This window comes from Pipistrellus hanaki (genome assembly GCF_964339955.1).
Source record: "Pipistrellus hanaki genome assembly, chromosome: 2".
NCBI lineage: Eukaryota > Metazoa > Chordata > Mammalia > Chiroptera > Vespertilionidae > Pipistrellus > Pipistrellus hanaki.
The window spans coordinates 18,867,677-18,889,008 of NC_140504.1; the positions used below are offsets into that span (position 1 = coordinate 18,867,677).

Below are 21,332 nucleotides of genomic sequence, written 5' to 3' on the forward strand. Positions count from 1 at the left end.
GTTTAGTTCCTAATATTGTACAATGTTAATTTCCTGGTTTGATAACTAAACTATGATGAGATAAAATTAAAGGTTATATCTAAATGTCTAAATAGCTCTTCATACTCAAGCAAGGAGTCATTTAAATGATAAGCATGTTTCCCGAATGTATGGCAAGAAGTAAACCACCAGCAAGGTAACTAAGTATCCAAGATAGGGGTGTGTGTGTGTGTGTGTGTGTGTGTGTGTGTGTGTGTGAGAGAGAAAGAGAGAGAGAGAGAAGATAGTTTTCTTTTTCTGTTTTCTATTTCGCCAATCATTTTTCTATGCAAAATGGTAGGTGTGCAAGGGACCCAAACAGAGGTTTTCAAAGCATCTATTTCTTGGTACATAAAGGGGTTTCACCAGAAAATACAATAACAATTGAAATTTCTCTCTATATTCCCCCTGCTTTTAAAAAATTAGAAATAACAAATGTCAGTTTAGTAAATTCGTTATCTAAATAACATCCCACTAATTTGAGATTTCACAGTGAAATAATCACTTGCCATCCTAAGTCTCAAGAAGGCATGTTCTCATTAGAGGCAGAAAAATGATTAAGAAAACTGTCACAGCGAGTTTTGACAATCCTATTAACTAATCAACCACCTTAGACCTTGTGTAGGTGGGCAGTAGAGGATAAAATCATACCAACAAAATCCCCTGTCTGGAAGGCTGCCACTCTATCCTCCTCCATCAGGAGGGAATATGTCCTATTTGGAAGTGGCACCTCTTCCTCAAGGTCGCTGATGGACCCTGCCTACACTGTGCCATACACACATCCTCCCCCGCGCCAGGCCTTGCTACCAAGGAAACCCCCCCCCCCCCCAGGGGAAGGTACCCAAACACTTTAATCACCTTGGGCCTAGGACTGTTGATGAGAATTGCTCATTTTTCTTGAAATTGAAAGAAGCAAGCTGGTTTGTAGAGAAATTTATCCTGTATTTTGTAGATTAATGACATTCCAAAGGCAATTTAATTAACAATTATTGACCATCTACCAAGGACTCACTTCTACAATATTTTTGGGCTGTGGAGATAAGATGATAAATGAAAAAAACCTAACCTTCAGATAATTCATTGCCTAGTAAAAGATATAAAGTTGGTAAACAAATAACTATAAACAAATGAATAAGGAATGTCTAAAGGGGGAGAAACCAAGATGGTGGCATAGGTAAATACCTAAAATGCTGCCTCGCACAACAATATTAAAACTATAAGTAAAAGGCAAAACAGACACCATCCAGAACCACAGGAAAGCTGGCTGAATGGAAATTCTACAACTAGAAGGAAAGAGGAAAGCACATTGAGACTCAGAGGAGCTGCAAAAGGCTGATGTACAGAGACGCATGTGCGCGGAGAAGATGGGCGGCTGAGTGCACAGGTGGCTGAATGCAGCTGGCTTTCTAAAACAGGACTGAGACAGAAGCTCCTGACTGTGCTGAATTCCAGTTCCAGGTGAGTTTCTGGGAACCCAGACTCATTTGGGGAGAAACTGGACTGTCTGGCAGTGGACAAAACTCGAGGGCAGCTTTCTCTCAGAAGTGCTTGCAGAGATTACCAAGGGACACAGACCCAAGGGCCTCCTATGGCAGGGCTAATGGGAAGCCAAGGCTGTCTGCTCTACCTTGAGACTTACCCATCCAAGCTGAGCACAGAGGCTTTTGCAATTTTGCAAGTCTTGTCTCATAAGGATGTCTCCAGCACAGAAGTTCTCCCAGCATAGACACAGCTGATCCTCACAGCCAGTTGGCCTGGAGGTCAATTCCTCCCAGTGATACCAACAACAATCAAGACTTACTACAACAAGGCAATGCACACAGCCCACAAAGGGGTGCACCAAGAGTGTCCACCTCAGGTAACTGGGGAGACTGAGTCACTGGGCCCTATAGGACACCTAGCACACAAAGCCACTCTGTCAACTCAGGGAAGCAACCAAAATGTGGAAACAAAGAAACAGGTCACAAATGAAAAAAATGGAGGAAAGTAAATGACTGGATATATAGTTCAAAACCAAGGTTATAAGGTTTTTCAAGAATTTCCTAGAAAAGGCCAATAAATTTATTGAGACCCTCAAGGAAATGAAAAAGGACCATCTAGAAATTAAATATACACTGACTGAAGTAAAAAATATTATAAAAATACTAATGACAGACTAGAGGACCACAAGAATCAATTCAAAGATTTGAAATATAAAGAAGAAGAAAAAAAAAGAAAAAAAAAGCAGAAAAGTAAAAAGGAAAAAGAATCCAAAATTTGAAGATAGTGTAAGGAGCCTCTGGGACAACCTCAAGTGTACATCTGAATTTTGGAGGTGCCAGAAGAAGAGAGAGAGTAAGATACTGAAAACCTATTTGAAGAAATAATGACTGAAAATTTCCCTCACATGGTGAAAAAAATAGATGTACAAGTCCAGGAAATGCACAGAACCCCAAACAAAAGGAATCCAAAGAGGACCACACCAAGACACATCATAATTAAAATGCCAAGAGCAAAAGACAAAAAGAATATTAAAAGCAGCAAGAGAAAAACAGTTAATTACCTACAAGGGAGCACCCATACAATTGTCAGCTGATTTCTAACCAGAAACTATGCAGGCCAGGTGGGAGTGGCAAGAAATATTGAATAGAAAGAACCTAGAACCAAGATTACTCTACCCAGCAAAACTACCATTCAAAATTGAAGGTCAGATAAAGAGCTTCACAGATAAGAAAAAGCTAAAGTAGTTCATCACCGCCAAACCAGGATTATAGGAAATGCTGAAAGGTATTTTTTTTAAGAGGAAGAGGAGGAAGAGGAAGAGGAAGAGGAAGAAGAAGAAGAAGAAGAAGAAGAAGAAGAAGAAGAAGAAGAAAAAGGAGAAGAAGAAGAAGAAGAAGGAGAAGAAGAAGAAGAAGAAGAAGAAGAAGAAGAAGAAGAAGAAGAAGGTAAAGATAAAAATTATGAACAATAAATACATGTCTATCAACAAGTGAATCTAAAAATGAAGTGAATAAAAAATGTGATGAACAGAATAAACTGGTGAATATAATAGAATCAGGGGCATAGAAAGACAATTCTCGGGGAGGAAGGGGTGTGGGGGGTTCAGAAAGAGACAGTACAAAAATTGCACCCTTGTGGATGAGGACAGTGGAGGGGGGGAGGTAAGGACAGAGGGTGGAGTGAGAACCAGGTGGAGGGGAACTATGTGGGGCGAGGGGGGGGGGAGGAAGAACAATTGTAAAAGTCTGAACAATAAAGATTTATTTATTTTAAAAAAGGAATGTCTAAAGGGTCAGGTAATAGCCTATCTCAACAAAGTAAGCCGAGTGTAAGAATAACAGGGTCCCAGAATGGAATCATGTATATATTTATGATAAATGTATATGCTATCCATATTCTATTTTATACTAAACTTTTTTAAATAACTAAAAAATCAAATATTTAATTATTACTATTTCCTTCATAATTCATTACTGCTTTTATGTGAAATAAAAAACCTTACATCTTTATTCTATACTACGATGTCAGTCAGGTCCTGTATATTTTCACTGTGATATATGTTTTACAGCCATAAATACTTATGATAAGATTGGTAGGTAGCTTTATGCAGATTGATTTTTCAAATTCATATTTCTAAAACTAAGCTTTTCTCAACATGGATAGAATTATTGTAAATTGTTCTTATAAGTTGAGTAATCTCCCCCAAGATCTGTGTGTAATATTGCCATCGTTAGTCTGGTTATCATTGTTGTCATATTTAGTCTTCAATGCCATTTTGTACTACATTTTGAGAACTTCAAATCATAGCACTTTATTTGTGCTATCAAAAATTAAGAAGCAAAATAAGCCAGTTAGAGAAAGCCAAATATCACATGATCTCACTTATATGTGGAATCTAATTAACAAAATAAACTGCCAAACAAAATAGGGCCAAAAGTATGGATGCATGGAACAGATCTCAGGGGTAGGAGTATAGGAAGAGATTGACCAAAGAACATATGTAAATAAAGCATAACTCATGGACACAGACGATAGTGTGGGAGAGGCCTGGGGAGCTGTGGGGTCTGGGTGGAGGGAGGCAAAAAGGGAAAAAATGGGAGATGTCTGTAATACTATAACAACAAAACATTTTTAATTAAGAAAGCTAAAGCAAATAATTCTGGTTTATTTTCATAAAGTTTGAAATCCAGTATTTAATGAATGCCCCAGTTTCAAAGAATAAATTTCAGGCTATCAATTTCATTTCTGGGTACTGACTGCAATATAGGAAAGTGGGCTAAATTATTCTTTAACAACTGAAATTTCCCAAAGACTCTATTTTGTCAGAACTGAGAGAAGCAAATGGGATATTTATGCAAATACTTGTAAATGTACCTATAGAAAAAATTCAAAAGGTGTAGATGAGTTGTAATGTCAGCAAGAAACTTGGAACTTCGAGACAGTCTTTGGAGATAGCACTGCTCCCTTTGATGACATGAACGGTTAAAAAAAAAAATTCTGTCATCTCAGTATAAGTAAACCAGCAGATTCATCAAGCAGACACTGGCCTGATTTTGCTCCAAGATGCAAAAGAATGGCCAATTCATGGCATCAATTATTGAATTCATGGCCTGTCTCATTTTAGCTTTTCAGCCCAAAGCAAACTCCTGATGAATGAGAAAATTAACAGTTATGGACCTCACTATTTAGTGCCCCTACAAAATACTGCTGCCTGGGGATCTGGTGTTTGACAGGTTCAATGTTAGCCCCATCCTTTGTGAGAACCCCATCTGTAGTCAACACATAACTCAGAACAGAGCATCCTATGTCCACTGGTCTGAGATTTTTCTCATCACAAAGTAAACCATCCCCTGATGTTGTGCTTTGCAGAACTCTCTTTGCAGAATCTCTTTCCAAAATTCTCAAAATATCACAAATAAGCATAGCTAATAGCATGTTATTATTTATATCTGTGTTCTCTTTTGTTGCAATAGGAAATGCCACCAGTAATTTAACTTATTCTGAAAGCTTTCTATCATATTTTTAACATGCTGAGTACATTGATTCTGATTATACTAAAATTTGCAAATGCTGGTTTATTTTCTGGACACATGATTTCTGCTGCATTCAAAAGAGACTCTTTTATAACAGTACTAGTGGCCCAGTGCACAAAATTCATACGAGGGGGGAGGGTGTCCCTAAGACCGGCCTGACCCCTCTCCAATCTGGGATCACTAGGGGGATGGCCAACTGCCAGTTTAGGCTCGATCCCAGCAGTTGGACATCCTTCTCACAATCCAGGACTACTGGCTCCTAACTGCTCACCTGCCTACCTGCCTGATCACTCCTAACCACTCAGCATGCTGGCCTGCTTGCCCCCAACTGTCCCCCCTGCTGGCCTGATCACCCTCAACTGCTCCCCCCACCTGCTCTGTGCCAACTGCCTTCCCCACTCCCCGCTGGCCTGATCACCCCCAACTACCCTCCCCTGCCTCCCTGATTGCCCCTAACCACTTCTGCCTTGGCCTCACCACCATGGCTTCGTCCAGAAGGACATCCGAAAGGTCTCCCAGTCTAATTTGCATATTACCCTTTTATTAGTATAGATAGTCTGTGAAAAGGTTTTGATGTCATAGCTATTTTTTCATCTAAGAGAACTGCATTTCACAGTTATCACTTATTTTGCTTTCATTCAGAAACAAACACTGCCATTTTTCCAGTTCATAAGTTTCTCAACACCCATCTTTTTGGTATACCAGTGATGGCTGGTTTTATTATGGTGCCTTAAGTTATAATTTTTCTGTACAAACAATCTTTGTTTTTATGTTCTTCACATGCACCAAAAAAAAAAAAAAAAGTACACTCTTATTTTTTTTTATTTTTTTTTTCTTGAATCCTCCACTCTGTTTTTTAGGAGATGCACAAACTTATTTTTCTACAATTTAAAAAAGAGCAATAAACATGTGGTAGGAAATAACAACTGCATTTGATTTCAATGTTGAAATGCAAAGGAAAGTATGTGGACTTCGACAGACTGTGGAGGGCATAGCCCTTCCACAGAGGACATTGCCCCACAATTTAGGAATGTCTGCCTTGTGGGGATACCCAGCCTTCTGTTTTTAAGAGAAACTGAAAATCAGACATTTTAAAGAAAAATCTAATTATTTAAATGTTGGTACCTTATTCAACTTTCATTAAAATAGCGAGCTGGTCAGCATTGTTTCAGCCAGGCAAAACAACTCAGCAAGTAAGTACAAGGTGGTACATGTCACCTCTTGGGGCTTAGAAGTGGGCACTGGAAAGACATTTGAGAGGCTTCCTTTTGAGAGGTAAGAAGGAATACAAAACAGAGTCAGTTTTTTTGAGACAATGAAGGAAAGAACCACAACCCAAGATCTTATCTTCACTTTCAGCTAAGGGTGGCTCCTTAGCTAAGTGAGAGCAAGAATGAGTGTGTATCCAGAGCATCCATGGTAGTGTTGCCTTCTTGCACATTAGCATTCGTGGTCCTCTGTCAGAAGAGAAAGCATTGCATAAGACTGGGTTGTCCCTAGCATATATGGTACTTATGAATGAAGAAAGGGCATTCTCTCCTCCAGGAGGATGCAGACTCCTGCTGGACGACTTAGTGAGAGGTGGAGGATGGGCTGGACTTCAGCCCCCAGGTGTCCTTCATCCAGGTACCTTCATGAACAACCTGTTGTGAGGAAAAATTGTTTCCCCTTATTATACACAATATTAGAAAATGACTATGTTGTAAAGTAATGTACAAATATTTATTCTTTTCTAGGAACATGGGTGACATTTGGAGGTCAAATTTCAGATGAGGTAAGTTACTTAATGTCTTCCATTATGCTGATCAAAGAAAATGCAGAGAGATCTATGTGGTGGGAGTATTCTGCCTGGGTTTCTGTCATTTTACAAGGATTGCTTTAATCATGGGAAATGGCCAAGATTGACTTAAGTACTATTTTCAATTTTATCTTGCTTCTTGTATTTTTCACATTTAGACTATTAATCTTTGAGACTGTCAGTATATTATATGTGCAGGCTCGGTAGGTAGGGAGAAGGAACCAGTTTTGAATAAATATTAGTCACTTTATAGAAAGATTGCATTGCTGTTGATTGTTTTAGCTCCCTAGGGTGACCAAACTGGTCCCAATTGGCTTGGGCTTTCTCATTTTAGCAGGGGGTTTCTCAGACCAAGGCAAACCAGGACTGTTGGTCATCCCAGCTTAGACAAGTTAATCTAATTGCTCTGAGTCTCAGTTTCTCATTTTATGTAAAAATGGGATAATAATGTGATCCTTCAACATCTGTAGAAAGAATTAACCACGTTATGCATGTAAGACATTTATATAGCCCTTTGACTAGTAGGTAGAAGACGCTCAATAAGTGGCAGACACTCATTACATTCCTTTAAATTTTTGTTTACAATTCAAAGACAGGGCTTATCGTGGTTATATGCTTATCATTGTATTTAAGGAACACTTTCATATGAAGCCTTACCATTATAACAGCATGGGAGGACCTAAAGAAAAATACGGTAACTCAGAGAAAGCTCATTACCATATAATTTCACTCATATGTGAAATCTAAAGAACAACAACAACAAGAATAAACACATTGAAACAGATTCATAGATACAGAGAACAGATTGATCATTGCCAGAGGAGAGGGAGGGTGAAGAACTGGGTGAAAAAGGTAAAGAGATTAAGAATCTAGGCTAGCCGCTAGGTGCCCGTCAGCAGATGATTGGATCCAAAAACTATGGTATATCTACACAATGGAATACTATGCTGCCATAAAGAAGAAGGAATTCTCATCATTTGCAGCAACCTGGATGGAATTGGAGAGCATCATGCTGAGTGAAATAAGCCAATCAATGAAAGAGAAACACCACATGACCTCACTTATTTATGGATGATAAAGATCATTATAAACTGATGAACCAAGAGACAGATATAGAGAAAGTAAAGCAACAGGCAGACTGTCAAATTACAGTGGGGAGGGTAGGGATATCAGGGGGAGATAATAGATCAACCGAAGGACTTGTATAAATGCATATAAGTACAACCAATGGACATAAAACTATGGAGAGGGAGGGGATTTGTGGGAGGGAGGGAGGGGGGCAATAAAAAAAAATCAATAAAATATGTAAAAATAAATAAAAATAAAAAAATAAAATAAAATAAAAAAAGAATCTAGGCTATCCGAAGCTGTTTTGGCTCAGTGGATGGAGCATCAGCCTGCGGACTGAGGGATCCCTGGTTTGATTCCAGTCAAGGGCATGTGCCTTGGTTGTGGGCACGTCCCCAGTGCAGGGTGTGCAGGGGGCAGCTGATCGATGTTTCTCTCTCACTGATGTTTCTGACTCTCTATCCCTCTCTCTTCCTCTCTGTGAAAAATCAATAAAATATATTTTAAAAAGAATCTATACTAATAAAAGGCCTGTGGCCATCATGACCAAACAAGCAGCGGCTCTCACGGTGGGTGTGGTGCCAGTTTCTAGCAGTGATGGGTAGGGCAGCCTGCTGAGGCAAACGAAAGTGAGCTACTCATGCACAATTTCATGTACATTGAGCCTCTAGTTACTTATAATGTGCTGAGCCTGGTGCCTGTCCCAGAACAAGTCATTTATAAAGGTAGTTCTTACTGTCATTCCTAAACAGAAGCTTGGGGGGCCTGGGGATCTTTACCCAGCTCCCAAGGTCACTAACATTTGTTTATAGATCCAGGGGAGGAATATTATCCACATGCTCTTATCTGTCTGAATGCCTGTTCCCAGTATTGGGCATAGGTCACCATAGAAAGCTTGTCACATAGGGGATTCCTTGAGAAGCAGACTATGAGATGGAGATTAGCATGCAGAACAGTATTAGGAAGTGATCTCAGAACCAACACAAGGCAGAGAAGGAAGCAAAATTAGGTAGACAGTGAAACTGAGGCACGATGCCATCTCAACAGTGACCTCAGTTGACCCCACTGGGAGTTCCAAAGCTGAGATTGCCATGTAAGATTGTCCCAAGTTGGGGGGAAATGGCTGAGCATTTATATCTCTTGTGTGACCAACCATTGGATAGAGGCTACTCTGGCAAGTAGGTTTGATGTGGGGCTAGGCCAGTGGTCGGCAAACTGTGGCTCGCCAGCTACATGTAGCTCACAAGCCGCGGTTTGCCGCTCTGTTGACTAATGAGTTTGCATAGACTCTCTATTCCAATAATTACAGCCTGTTATTGCTCCTTGTGATTAAGCCCCTATCCCAGTGGTCAGCAAACTCATTAATCAACAGAGCTGCAGTTTGTTGACCACTGGGCTAGGCGATTCTCTTTAGCTAAGTGCAATTTCCAGAGTGATCTGATAACTTGAAGGCCAGGATTCTTATGGGAATAAGCCCTTCAATTCTGAAGGAGGATCTGGGCATCACAGGGCCCTCTGACTGGTATCAGGTAGGATGTATGGAGGAGGCCCAGTTTGCCTAGGTAAGAGTGTGCATGGCTGGCCTCTGAAATGAATCATTTAAAAATTATGATTCTAAAAACTGCACAATAAAGTTGTTATGACTGGTGGGAGCCACTCTCATCTAGATGCGGATCAGACAATATCTACTCTCTTTCCAGAGAGAGCTGTGGCTTCCTCCCAGGTCCCTGCAGAGAGAATGCCAGCAAGGAGAAGGAAGGGAGACACAGATAGACCAGTCACACCAGTGGCTGAATTGCTGGAGCTCAAATATCTCCTAATGGAAAAAATGTAAGCCAATAGGAATAAATTCACCTCCCGATTTTCTCACTTTCTCTCTGGCTTTGGATGAGCTCAGCACAAAGCAAATACAAACATGGGATCCTGGGATGACCACACCATATATGCTGGGTGACAAAATCATCAATGTTGTCTCTAAAAGAGATGATGTCCCCATTACTAGGATAGTTCAACTATATATTAAATAGCCACTGGACAGGGATCGCATCAAAATTTTTCAAACATGAAACTAGATAACCCTGTGAGGTGCCTCCCAAAGATGATTTGGCTTCATTATAAAATCAAATTAGATGTTATTCATATGAATGGTATTTTTAAATAATGTTAAGAGTGTATTATCATCTTATAGCACTTAATTGTCAGAGTTTTACTTACATTTTCTCATCAGTAAAGAAGTTAGGGTTCTTTCAATTGCAGGTACTAATAAACTCTATTCAAATGGGCTTAACCAATAAAGGAAAAAATTATTTTGACTTTTACCCTGGAAGTGTAGACCTAGAATAAGCTTCAGCGTTGACTCAATCAGTGGGCCCCACTCTATTTCCTAGGGATTCTCTTGGTCCTATATTCCTTGGTAGTAAGAGAGCTATAGGAATCCTAGGCCTCAATGAGGATAATACCTTCAGAGGAAGAAAATAGGAAGTGAGCCTCCTTGGGGCCTCTGTGCTCCATGGGCAACCTGAACAGAATCACCCTTGTTTTTCAGATGAAGAAACTGAAATACAGAGTGGTCAAATGACTTGGCCAAGTGTATTTATCCAGTACATGGTACACTCAGGACCAGAATTTGGTCTTCTGACTTAGTTCAGTGATTTCATTGCTTCGCATTAACGTCTTCAAATGCTATGGTTGGGAAACATCTCAGCAATCATTTAATCCAACTCTTCATCTTACCTTAAAATTTCTCTCTATATGAGATTTTATTATGTACTAAAGGCCTAATGCATGAAAATTTATGCACTGGAAAAGAGTACCTCAGCCCAGCCTGCTCACTCTCATAGTCTGGGAGCCCTCAGGGGCAGGAGGTAACCTGGTGATCAGGGGAAGGCAACACCCCTATCACACCTCTGCTGCTGCCACTACCAGCAGTGTAAGTCTTGGCCAGGCCTGGTTACCTAGCCTCAGGTGGTCCTGGGCAGCTGGGCAGCTGCCATCCAAGGCTTGCCTATGCCTTGGGCTGGTCCTGGGCAGCTAGGGGACGAAGGGGACTGGGGCTGTGGGAGCTGCTATCTTTGAGAGTGGGGCAGTTAATTAGCATATTCCCTCCTTATTGGCTGAGGGTGCCACCATCTTTGAGGGTGGAGCAGTCAGTTAGCATATTCCCTCATTATTGGCTATGGACGCTACCATCTTTGAGCGCAAGGCAGTCAATTAGCATATTCCCTCCTTTTTTCTTTTCTTTTTTTGCATATTTCCTCCTTATTGGCTGTGGGCACCACCATCTTTGTGATAATCTGAGGGTCAATTAGCATATTCCCTCTTTATTAGATAGAATGTTTTCTAATAACAATCCATCAGCATGTAATGTGACATAGCACAAGGTTAATATTATAATAATACAAGCACAGAAACTTCTTAAACAGAACAGTCATGATGGGAAAACTATGCTTATCTTAATTTTTACTCTCTACTTGGGGTACATTAAAAGTAGTTATAGTACTTTTGCTGCTTTCTTCCTAAAGGATTTACAGGGACTCCATTGTGCTAGCCTAATAATTTTCTTGGTTGGCCAATTTTAAAAACAGGAAAGTAGTTTGTCTTGGAAATGCTGATGAAGCACTTCAGCCCACAATCAAAAGCATAAATGGAAAAATCAATTTTAATTATTTGTGAGGGTTGTAATTTCCCAATTGACTAATAAGTCTAAATGAAAAAATGTCCCCTCTCCACCTTTCTTTATCGCTATTCCTCAATGGCTGTCCCTCAAGCTGTCATTTATAGCTACCCCCCACTCTCTTGTTACACTTGGCACTTGCATCAGCAGCACAAAGGAGAGGACCAGAGCTGACAGGGAGGAGCTGGGTCCCCATGCCCCACTCCCTCCTCTGCTTGTCCTGTGGATTCGGCTGGCTGGCCACTCTGATGGTGTCTGGGGTTTTGCTGAGTTAAAACAGTCACAGTTCCATCTAACCTTTCATTCATCAAAACAGTCTGCTAAGTTTTGAGGAAAAACAGGTCCAAACTTTTAACTCACAAGTCACCCAGCTGCCACAATCCATTGGACTGGAGAAAGGAGAAGAAATGGAGTCGGCTGCAAAGCAAGTGACCCTCTGTGTCAGAGAAATTACGGTGCCAAAGAGAATGTCAAACCAGGCCTTCCAAGCAGAGTGAGCAACGATCTATCCACCTCACTGGGCCCCCTAGGGCTGCTGGATCCCAGCACGGAGGGAAGTTCCTCAGTGCCCGGCTATGTCTCAGGGGAACATGTATCCAGCCTCAACAGGCTAGCTGAAATTCTGGTTTTCTTTTTTACTACAACTGAGAAAAACAAGCTATGGTTAGGGAAATTTCATTGTTCTTAAAGATTCAGAATTGCTCCCCACGTTTGAAAAGCATTTGGCGCCGAAGTCGGTTTGGCTCAGTGGTAGAGCTTCGGTCTGCGGACTGAAAGGTCCCGGGTTCGATTCCGGTCAAGGGCATGTACCTTGGTTGCGGGCACATCCCCGGTAGGGGGTGTGCAAGAGGCAGCTGGTCGATGTTACTCTCTCATCGACGTTTCTAGCTCTCTATCTCTCTCCCTTCCTCTCTGTAAAAAATCAATAATATATATATATATATATTAAAAAAGAAAGAAAGAAAGAAAAGAAAAGCATTTGGCTTTTCTGACTGACTGCATCCTCTTGCAGGTTGCTGAACGGCTGATGACGATTGCCTACGAAAGCGGAGTTAACCTCTTTGATACTGCCGAGGTCTACGCTGCTGGAAAGTAAGTTGGTACCTGTTTGTGTCCCTCAAGTGGCATTTCTAGAACCATGGGACTCTGCCCTAACCATTGTTGACATGCAGGTGAGAAGGATCTGTCCTTGCCACATGTGTTATGGCACCACTTTTCCCCCTCCCTCTACCACTGTCACCAGGGCATCTCTGGCCCCTTCTGCCCACCCAAACCTTCCCACCTCTGGCCCCTGTATGAAAAATGGGCTGGAAGCAATTGCTTTGGTCTACATGAGGGGCAGAGGAGTGGTGGCAGTGGAGATAATAAATATTAGTTCAAAATATGAGTGAGCAAATAAAAGAGCAGATTCCAATGTGGTTATTACTTCGTAACCACATTTCATAGTTCCTCGACCCTCGAGGGAAACTGGGCCGTCTTCTTCAGAGGGAAGCAGGAACTGATTCTCCAGTTTGCAGGCTTGTTCCTCCACATAGCATTACAGGTAGATCAGAGATTAAAGAAGGATCCTTAAAGATACCAAGAAATCCAATATCTATACATACAGAAGCCTAAGCGATTGTTAGGGCCAGTTGACTGGTCACTATGATGCACACTGACTACCAGAGGGCAGACACTCAATGCAGAAACTGCCCCCTGGTGGTTGTCAATGCCCTCTCACAGTCAACCTCCCATGGCCCAGGCCAGCCAACCTCCTGTGGTTCTTCCCCCAAGCCAGCCAATCTTCCGCAGTCCCTCCCACTGGGATCACCCCCATCAGGACTGGGCAAGATGGCCCCAATGGCCCTGATTGCTGGCCCAGGTCCACGGACCCCACCCTGGGCCTCTATTCTCTTATAAGAGGGTATTTCAAACCGACTCTGAGGACAGAGGGGGCTGCAAAGAGGTCTCACTTCTTTTGCTGGAGAAGTCCTATCTAGCTACAACCTTCCCCTGGACCCCAGAGAAGGCTTGGGCTCTAGGACAGGGCTCACTGCTAAGTCAGAAGACCTGGGCAATGTGCCTTCATGTAGCCCCAAGGTCCATGTCCTTCAGGTTCCAGCACAACAAGTACATTTTAGAACAGAACGGAAAACACCTTGCCTCCTACTGTGAACACAGACGCAGCTCCAAGAACTGAAAGGCACTAGGTAGCGGGCAGCTGCTTGAGCGGATCTGCAATTTTCTAATAGGATTGGGGTGCATGGTCACCTGCAGGCCTAATTCCCACCCCACGCTGGGTGAGAATGACAATCAAAATGCTAGACTTGCTGAATCAGGTTCATCGTTGCCTGGTCCAAGTGTATCTTCCTTGCATGGGTTTCCTCCTTCTCAAGGGCAGGCGTAAATGTTTAAGAACCCTCTAGGACAGTGGTCGGCAAACTCATTAGTCAACAGAGCCAAATATCAACAGTACAACAATTGAAATTTCTTTTGAGAGCCACATTTTTTAAACTTAAACTTCTTCTAATGCCACTTCAAAATAGACTGGCCCAGGCTGTGGTATTTTGTGGAAGAGCCACACTCAAGGGGCCAAAGAGCCGCATGTGGCTTGCGAGCCGCAGTTTGCCGACCACAGCTTTAGGAGGTTCAGAGCTTACATTCCTGATGTTTTCTGTTGAGTCCAAGAAGAGAAAGTGAAATTGATAAGTAAGGCCTTGCTCCTTTCAACATCATAACCTTTCTCCGTGTTTTCTTCTTTTGTTGAATCCTGCTCAATACCAAATGGGGCTAAGGTTGAAAAGGGGGAAGAGTGGTAAACAAGTGTATAAAGAGTTCTGTTTGTATTTCTACTGTGAAGAAGAATCAATTCTGGTTAATTACTGTTTGATTTGTCAGTGTGTAACTGAGATCGGTTCCCACTGTGAAAAGCAAGATTGCAAAAGGCAACCATTAGAGAGACAGAAGGGGAGGGGGGAAAGAACACTGTGCAACGTTCAGCACATGTCTATTTGGGGTGTGCTCCATAGCTAACTGCATCGTGGCCTATTGCCAGGCTCCCAAATACACTCCAACAGAGAGGGAACTTTCAGTCAAGACGCACAGTGATCAGTAATGACTCCCATCTATAGGACCCTTGTGGACAAAGTGCTCATTCCATTGATGTCCCCACTCACAAAGCCTCACAGAGCAGAATTGGCCTTACCGGGAGGGGCCTAGAAGATAGTTTTAGTTTCCTCAAGCATGGGTCTCAACTGGGCTAGGAAGATGGGAATAAGACAGTGGGTATGTCCTCAATATACCTCTCCATGACCCAGCCTTAGGTGCAGGGAGAACACTTCTCTACACCTCCTTATGTCCTGCGTCTATAACAATGCTTGTCGCTGGAACCCAGGACATTCTCTATGTGGGCCACTGCATCTGCAGCCCTTACATCTGGGTCTTCTAGACCCACACATGGGTACTTTTATCCTGCAAGATCTCCTGGGAATCGATATTGTCGGTCTAACCAGCGTGAGCTCTCGTTGTCCTCCCAGGTCATAATTTGAAGCCATAGCAAATAGAAGCAAAATCTTGACTCCCCTTTGGGACACAGCCAAGCAGGACATTTAGAGATGAGATCAGTGGTTTAAAAACACCGAAGTGCCAAATGACTGCACTGTTTCTTGGTGTCAGGACCACAGGTGGTCTCTTGCCAGCGTGAAAGGATTTGGCAGGTGCCTCTGTGATGCTCTGGAGCAGGATTTTGCAGGCACAAGCAGAAACAGTGGAAACTGTGCTGCCAGCGAGAGCAGCTTCTATTTTTAGGGTCGTGGAGGCTCTGAGTTCAGACAAGGAATGGCTCTGGTGTTTTGCGTTGACTCTTGCATTTTCAGGCCACTGTACCCTAAGACACTGTCTGTGTTCCCCTCCAGGGCTGAAGTGATTCTGGGGAGCATCATCAAGAAGAAAGGCTGGAGGTAATGCATTCACCACCATCATTTACTCGCCTTTAAAAAGACTGACATTATTTTATAACCAGAGAAGGGAAAATAAAATTGGATGGCAACTGACCAAAAGATTGTCCAAAAAGAAGTCAACTCTTAGTTGATTTACAGAGTTTTGAAAATAGGTACCAGCAAGTTCATTACTTGGGCTTCAAAACTTATTGACTAGTCTTTAATCACAAAGAATTACCATGAGGATAAGCCAAGAAGGAGGGAATGTTTAGGAGGTATTTATCAATAAAAGAAAGGGACATTTTCATGGCTTCTGGCTGCAATTTAGGGTAATTTGGTGAAGGAAGCCATATGACAGGAGGCTGATTATATATACACATGTATTTATGTTCATTGTTCATTTTATTACTAACTCTGAATGCAAAGACATGATGAAATAAGAAGTCCTGGGGATAAATATCCCAAAGCTTTCTTATCTGCCAGTGTCTCTTCTGTGTCTGGAGAGCCCTATTGTCTGGGGGATCACATTCCATTCCATCACCTTCTGTAGTCAAAGCCAGGGGATTGTTCCCCTGAACCCAGATGTTACGGTAACAACAGATGCCATAACATAAATCCCCCTACATTTCACTATGCGTCTCTGCCCCAATACCCCCTTCTCCCCAGCATGAGTACAGAATCAGGCAAAGCCCAACAAAGACCATTGGACAAGTTTGGGTTTCTCTTCTGTTCTGGTATAATCTCTGCTGATGGCCAAATGGGTAACAATTCAATAGTATCAGTGAGATAGTGCAAAGAACACTGCACCTGTGCATGTACACAGATTGCATAAAATTTAGGCTAGGAAAAAGGGACCTTGTCACAGAGTATAGATCAAGACTGATTTCATTATGCCTTTTCACAAAGCATTTAAACTCCCTCCGGAGGGAAAGCTAGAAGGATGGAGGAGAGCTCCATGTATTCTTAGGGCTGCTTACTCCTCACTCTTAGAGAAATCTTTGGTAGGGATAGAGGGCCTTGTGAAATAGAAAACCAGAAATTTATGAAGTTGTCAATAAATAAAGTTTGGTGACCTATTTTCTCCCTCTTGCTTCTCTTCCCCCCAACTTCAGGGATTATAAATCTATTAAGAAAGAACCATATTCAACCTTAAACATGGAAACATATTCATGTTCCCACCCAGTCCTCCATCTTGCCTGAGTTACCTGCCCACTCAGCATGCTGGTCAATCCACCACTATCCAAACAGGGACTGTACCCATTTTCTAGAGCTGCCGTAACAAAGTGTCACAACCTGGTTGGTTTGAACCAGCAGAAATGTATTTTCTCATACTTCTGAAGGCCAGAAATCCAAACTCAAGGTTTCAGCAAAGTCACGTTCCTCTGAAACTCTGGATAAAATCATTCCTTGCTTCTTCCCAGCTTCTGGTGTTCTTGGTGGCAAATATTGGTGTCTCTTGGTGCACATACAGCTCTTCAACATCTGCCTCTATCACCACCTGGTAATTCTCCCTTCCTATGTGTCTGTGTATCTTCTTATGAGCACACTGTTCATACTGGATTCTCCAGTGTGACCTCAACTTAATTTAACTAACTACAAGTTTTCAAATCAGCTGACATTATGAGACACTGGGGGTTAGGACTTTAATAATATATTGTATATTTTTGAGGGATACAGTTCAACCTATGTCAGAGACCTTGGGGATGAGTCCACTAGCAGTCCAGTGAGATCTGCAGTGGGGGTAGGCTGACAGAGGAAGGAGGGGAGGAGTCAGTGTGATAGCTCTTTCCCCCTGGACACCCAGAGGACATTTAGCCATCAAGCTCTATAGTTTGTGGAGCCTATTATATATCTCAAGGAAGTAGATTAACATGCATCTTTCACACACTGCTTTTCAGTCTTGCAAATAAAAGCTTAAGCTATCATCAGGCCACAGAATATTGATATCCATTCACCACTACCCCCAGAAAACTGGTGAAAAGATAAACTATCATCGAAGCATACAAGCAATTTCAACTAGAGTATACTTGGCTTCTGCTCCCAGGGCCACCACTTGCTAACTGTGCTGTCCAGGACATGTTACTTCACTTCTTTGAGTCTCAATTTCTCCACCTCTAAAATGGATGTCATACCTGCCCTAAATGTCATGCTGATAAAGTGACATAAGGTGAACAAATGTCTTCTGGAACCTGTGCTTTAACAGAGTAAATATTCATGTTATCATTCTCCACCCACTCTAAATGCCTCCATGAAGCCAGTGAAAATTGGCCAGGTTGCTGTCTGCTCATGTTGTTTGAACATTAACGTTAGTGCGCACACCCACGTAGGCCAAACATTTTACAGAAAGCCTAATTTTGAAAGAATAAGTGAGTCTGTGGGGGTACTATTTGAGTAGAATGTGCAGCTTCCGCGGGTCCACATGCTTTGAATAATCAAGAGGGCTGCATTCATTTTTTTAATACTATTCCATCCAGCCTTTTGTTGAAGCTCTGACAATGTTTGCTAAAGCAGATCTAGCTCCCCCAGGATATCACTACAACAGTAGGTATCATGCAGTTGATGGATCAACCAGGAAAGTGCATCAGCTCTTCTGGAGTGTGTGATCTTTAGATGCTTCTATCTGTAGACCTTCCATTACAGTGATTCTCATTACTTTTCAGGGAATTAACTTCAGTGGGATGCGGTTGCTGACATTCTCTACGAATTTTTCTTGTCGCAGCCAAGCTGTCGGACTTGTTACCACCGTCTCTCATTGGTTATCATTCATCAGGCTAGGCTTTTATACCTGAGGGTCCTGAGGTGTTGCCGCTACAGCTGATGAAATTATAAATGCCTTGCTTCAACTATTCCCAAAGTTTGGTCTTGACCTTTGAATCACAAATTATTTTTTTTTCTAGGCAAGTTCAATTGAATTACATACCTAGAGAAATTAAATTACACTGAGATCTACCTCTGAATTTTAAATTACATGACTATAGTTCTCAAGAAATATTTCCTTTTCCATGATCATAATGCCATTTGCTCCCTTTAAGTGTGATTTTGAAAAAGTAATACATTTGCTAACAAGATTTCCACATTATATTCCCTTAAGAATAAGGTGCTAAAATTTTGAGTTAAGGATTTTTTAACTGTTTTCCTAAAATAACATTTCCATTAAAATGACACCCATAGAAATTTCATTCCTACTTATTGACTATTGTAATTTAGTTCATTATTCATATTTCCATGTAGTCAAGTCCTGCCTGTGAATGTGATGATTAGAAAGCGTAGTAACTCAGAGCCATTAGGTCCATGGCCCTTGGAGGGTGGACTTACCCCAGGGAAGTTCACACTCAATCAAGGTTATCTTATATGCCAAGTGTTAGTGGGTGGCTGTTTGTTTGAGATCCTACAGCCATCTATCAGTTAGTCCTTTCACTTACCCTCCTCATTTACTATTTCTGACCCTCCATGCCACCCTTCCCTTTGCTTTGCCACTACCCACTCACCTATTTGCTGTCATAGCCCTCAGCTTCCTCCAGCCCCTCCAGGTAAAGATCACTTCTATTCAGCTTCTCTTCTTCTGAGATCTGACTTCAAGTCTTTGTTCTCACATTTTTTTGTGATGTGAATTAACAAATTTATCACTTTGCCAATTTTTTAAAAATGGGTGGTACAATAAATTATTTGGGTGTTATAATAATATGACAGTATGATTAAAAATAATTTATTTAATATTTCTCTGTGTGTGTTTGTCTGTTTAACATACAGGAGGTCCAGCCTGGTCATAACAACTAAACTCTACTGGGGTGGAAAGTAAGTTAAATAACTTTTGTTTTTCCCTACTTGATAGGAAACAAAGAGTAGTTTTATATTTTTAGGCCATCCTTTCACATCTAATATGCCAAAATCAATTGGTTTAGAGTGAAAGATGATTATTTCTCACATGAAGGAAATAGCAATTAGCCTAGGATTCAATTTGAACAAGATGCTTCCAAAGAAATTTAGTAGCATGAGGTCACTTGTTACTAAGTGATTCACAGAGAGTTTTCAAAAATCAACCTCATACTTAGCACCAAAATAGAGTCCAAATTTTGGGAAAAGGAAATGAGCACATAGCATCACCGAAGAAAAGCTATTCAACTCTGCCAACACTCAGCGACTTCTCTAGAATACAAATATAAAAATATCTTGTCTGGTCCCACTGTACTAGTAAGTCTCTGATCCTTTCCTCAGAGGGCTCTGAAAGTGCTGATCAAAGGGGGCATCTCCCTGGAGAATAACATAGAGCTTCCTGGGTTACTCGCTGCCAGGCCACATGAAAGAGAAGTCCTCTCTCTGGTGTGGGGTTCAGGATGAATGGCTTCTGGTGGGCCTTCTGGTGTTTGAACTGATACTTACGTTATCCAGCAGGACTTAGAAGTTCTGGTCTTTAAGACAAACTTGCAAGAATACAGCAAGCTATTCCATAAGCCTTTGCATGGAAATCTCAAAGATTTCTTAACAAAATGTAAATACAAACACACGTAATTTTATTTACCACCCTATAATTGATAGGAAATAGTTAAAAACAAAATTGGAGGCAGAGACCAGATTTTTAGAAATCTTCTAACCAAAATGTATGTGTATTCCCCCACCCCCACCCCGGCACACACACACACACACACACTCATATTTTATTGCTGTTTTCGAGCCTGCATGTGATGAATATGAAAACAAAAATGGAATTTAGATCTTTACTACCATTGTAGTCTATATAAAAATAAGGCAACACGGTGCCTATGAGAAACACAAATTCACATTGTCTATGCTCTGATTCATGGTGCCATGGCTTGGTGCTTTTGCAATGGTACTCAAAACCTTGCGTATGGTTTGGAAATAATCAGGAAGTAAGACAATCTGCAAGAACCAGTATGTATAGAGAATTACATATAATATTATCTAATAGACTTATAAAAGGTACAAAATTGCCAAAGGTGAAAGGTGAACTACTAAGGTTGACAAAGGTATTGATGTTGAAGAAACATTTCAGCAATGCTTTAAAAACCAGGCACCACATTCCTTTCCAATTGGCCAGTTTGAGAATGATCTGAAATGGCAAAAGTCCTGGATGAATGTTGGTCTTCGTAAGATACTAATTTAAGGAAAAGTTGTTTGGTCACATTTTATAAAAATAATTGTTCATTTCTTTTGAAAGTCAAAAGGCACCTTCCAATTTGCTTCTTTTCTCGGAAAAGCTAATGCCATCAGCAGCCTGGCAAGCTTATAGTAAGCTCACATATTTCTAGCAAGCCTTTTATTTCATTTGCTTGGGATTGGTAAGGACAAGGTGGGGAGGTGGAGCCCTGTGTCAAGTTATATATGGACAGGGTGTGGGTGGCCGAGTTGTTATTATTGAGGGGTGGTGACAGTCATGCTAATTTCACTTCCTGGGTTCTCTGAAGAAAAGGGGCTCAGTGTGCTGCCCACCAGCTTCCTCCTCAGCCTGCAGTGGTGCAGAATTTGCCAAGAACAGGGTATAAAATTAGCAATTCCATCCAGAACAACCATTCTCCTGTACTTTTGAAACAGCGGTGAAAGAAAGCACACCCCACTCAAAGTCCTTTGCTTCTTTTTCTTGTTAGAGCTGAAACGGAAAGAGGGTTGTCAAGAAAACATATAATCGAAGGTAGGTTCTGCTGCTTCATTTTACTTTTATCTGTGGGCTGCTGGTTCATGAACGGTATCAGCCACATATTATACATTCAAAACACATTGGGAGGGGAAAAAATAACCTCTACAAAAAGAATTACAATCAACCAAGTCTCTTCCGGGGGTTGTGTGTTGGGAATGTAGTGATAGAGGGAAACTCAGCAAAAGGCCAA

At 41.5% G+C, this 21,332-nt stretch overlaps 1 protein-coding gene across 1 annotated transcript in view; it reads left to right on the top strand.

The window, feature by feature from the left end:
* Positions 1–21,332, top strand: part of KCNAB1 (potassium voltage-gated channel subfamily A regulatory beta subunit 1) — a 203,153-nt gene that overhangs the window by 127,828 nt on the left and 53,993 nt on the right. The window contains exons 3-7 of the mRNA XM_084873863.1: positions 6,770–6,807; positions 12,585–12,664; positions 15,466–15,510; positions 19,240–19,284; positions 21,093–21,136. Of these exons, the coding sequence (XP_084729989.1) occupies positions 6,770–6,807; positions 12,585–12,664; positions 15,466–15,510; positions 19,240–19,284; positions 21,093–21,136 (252 nt within the window). The remainder of the gene's footprint in view (positions 1–6,769; positions 6,808–12,584; positions 12,665–15,465; positions 15,511–19,239; positions 19,285–21,092; positions 21,137–21,332) is intronic.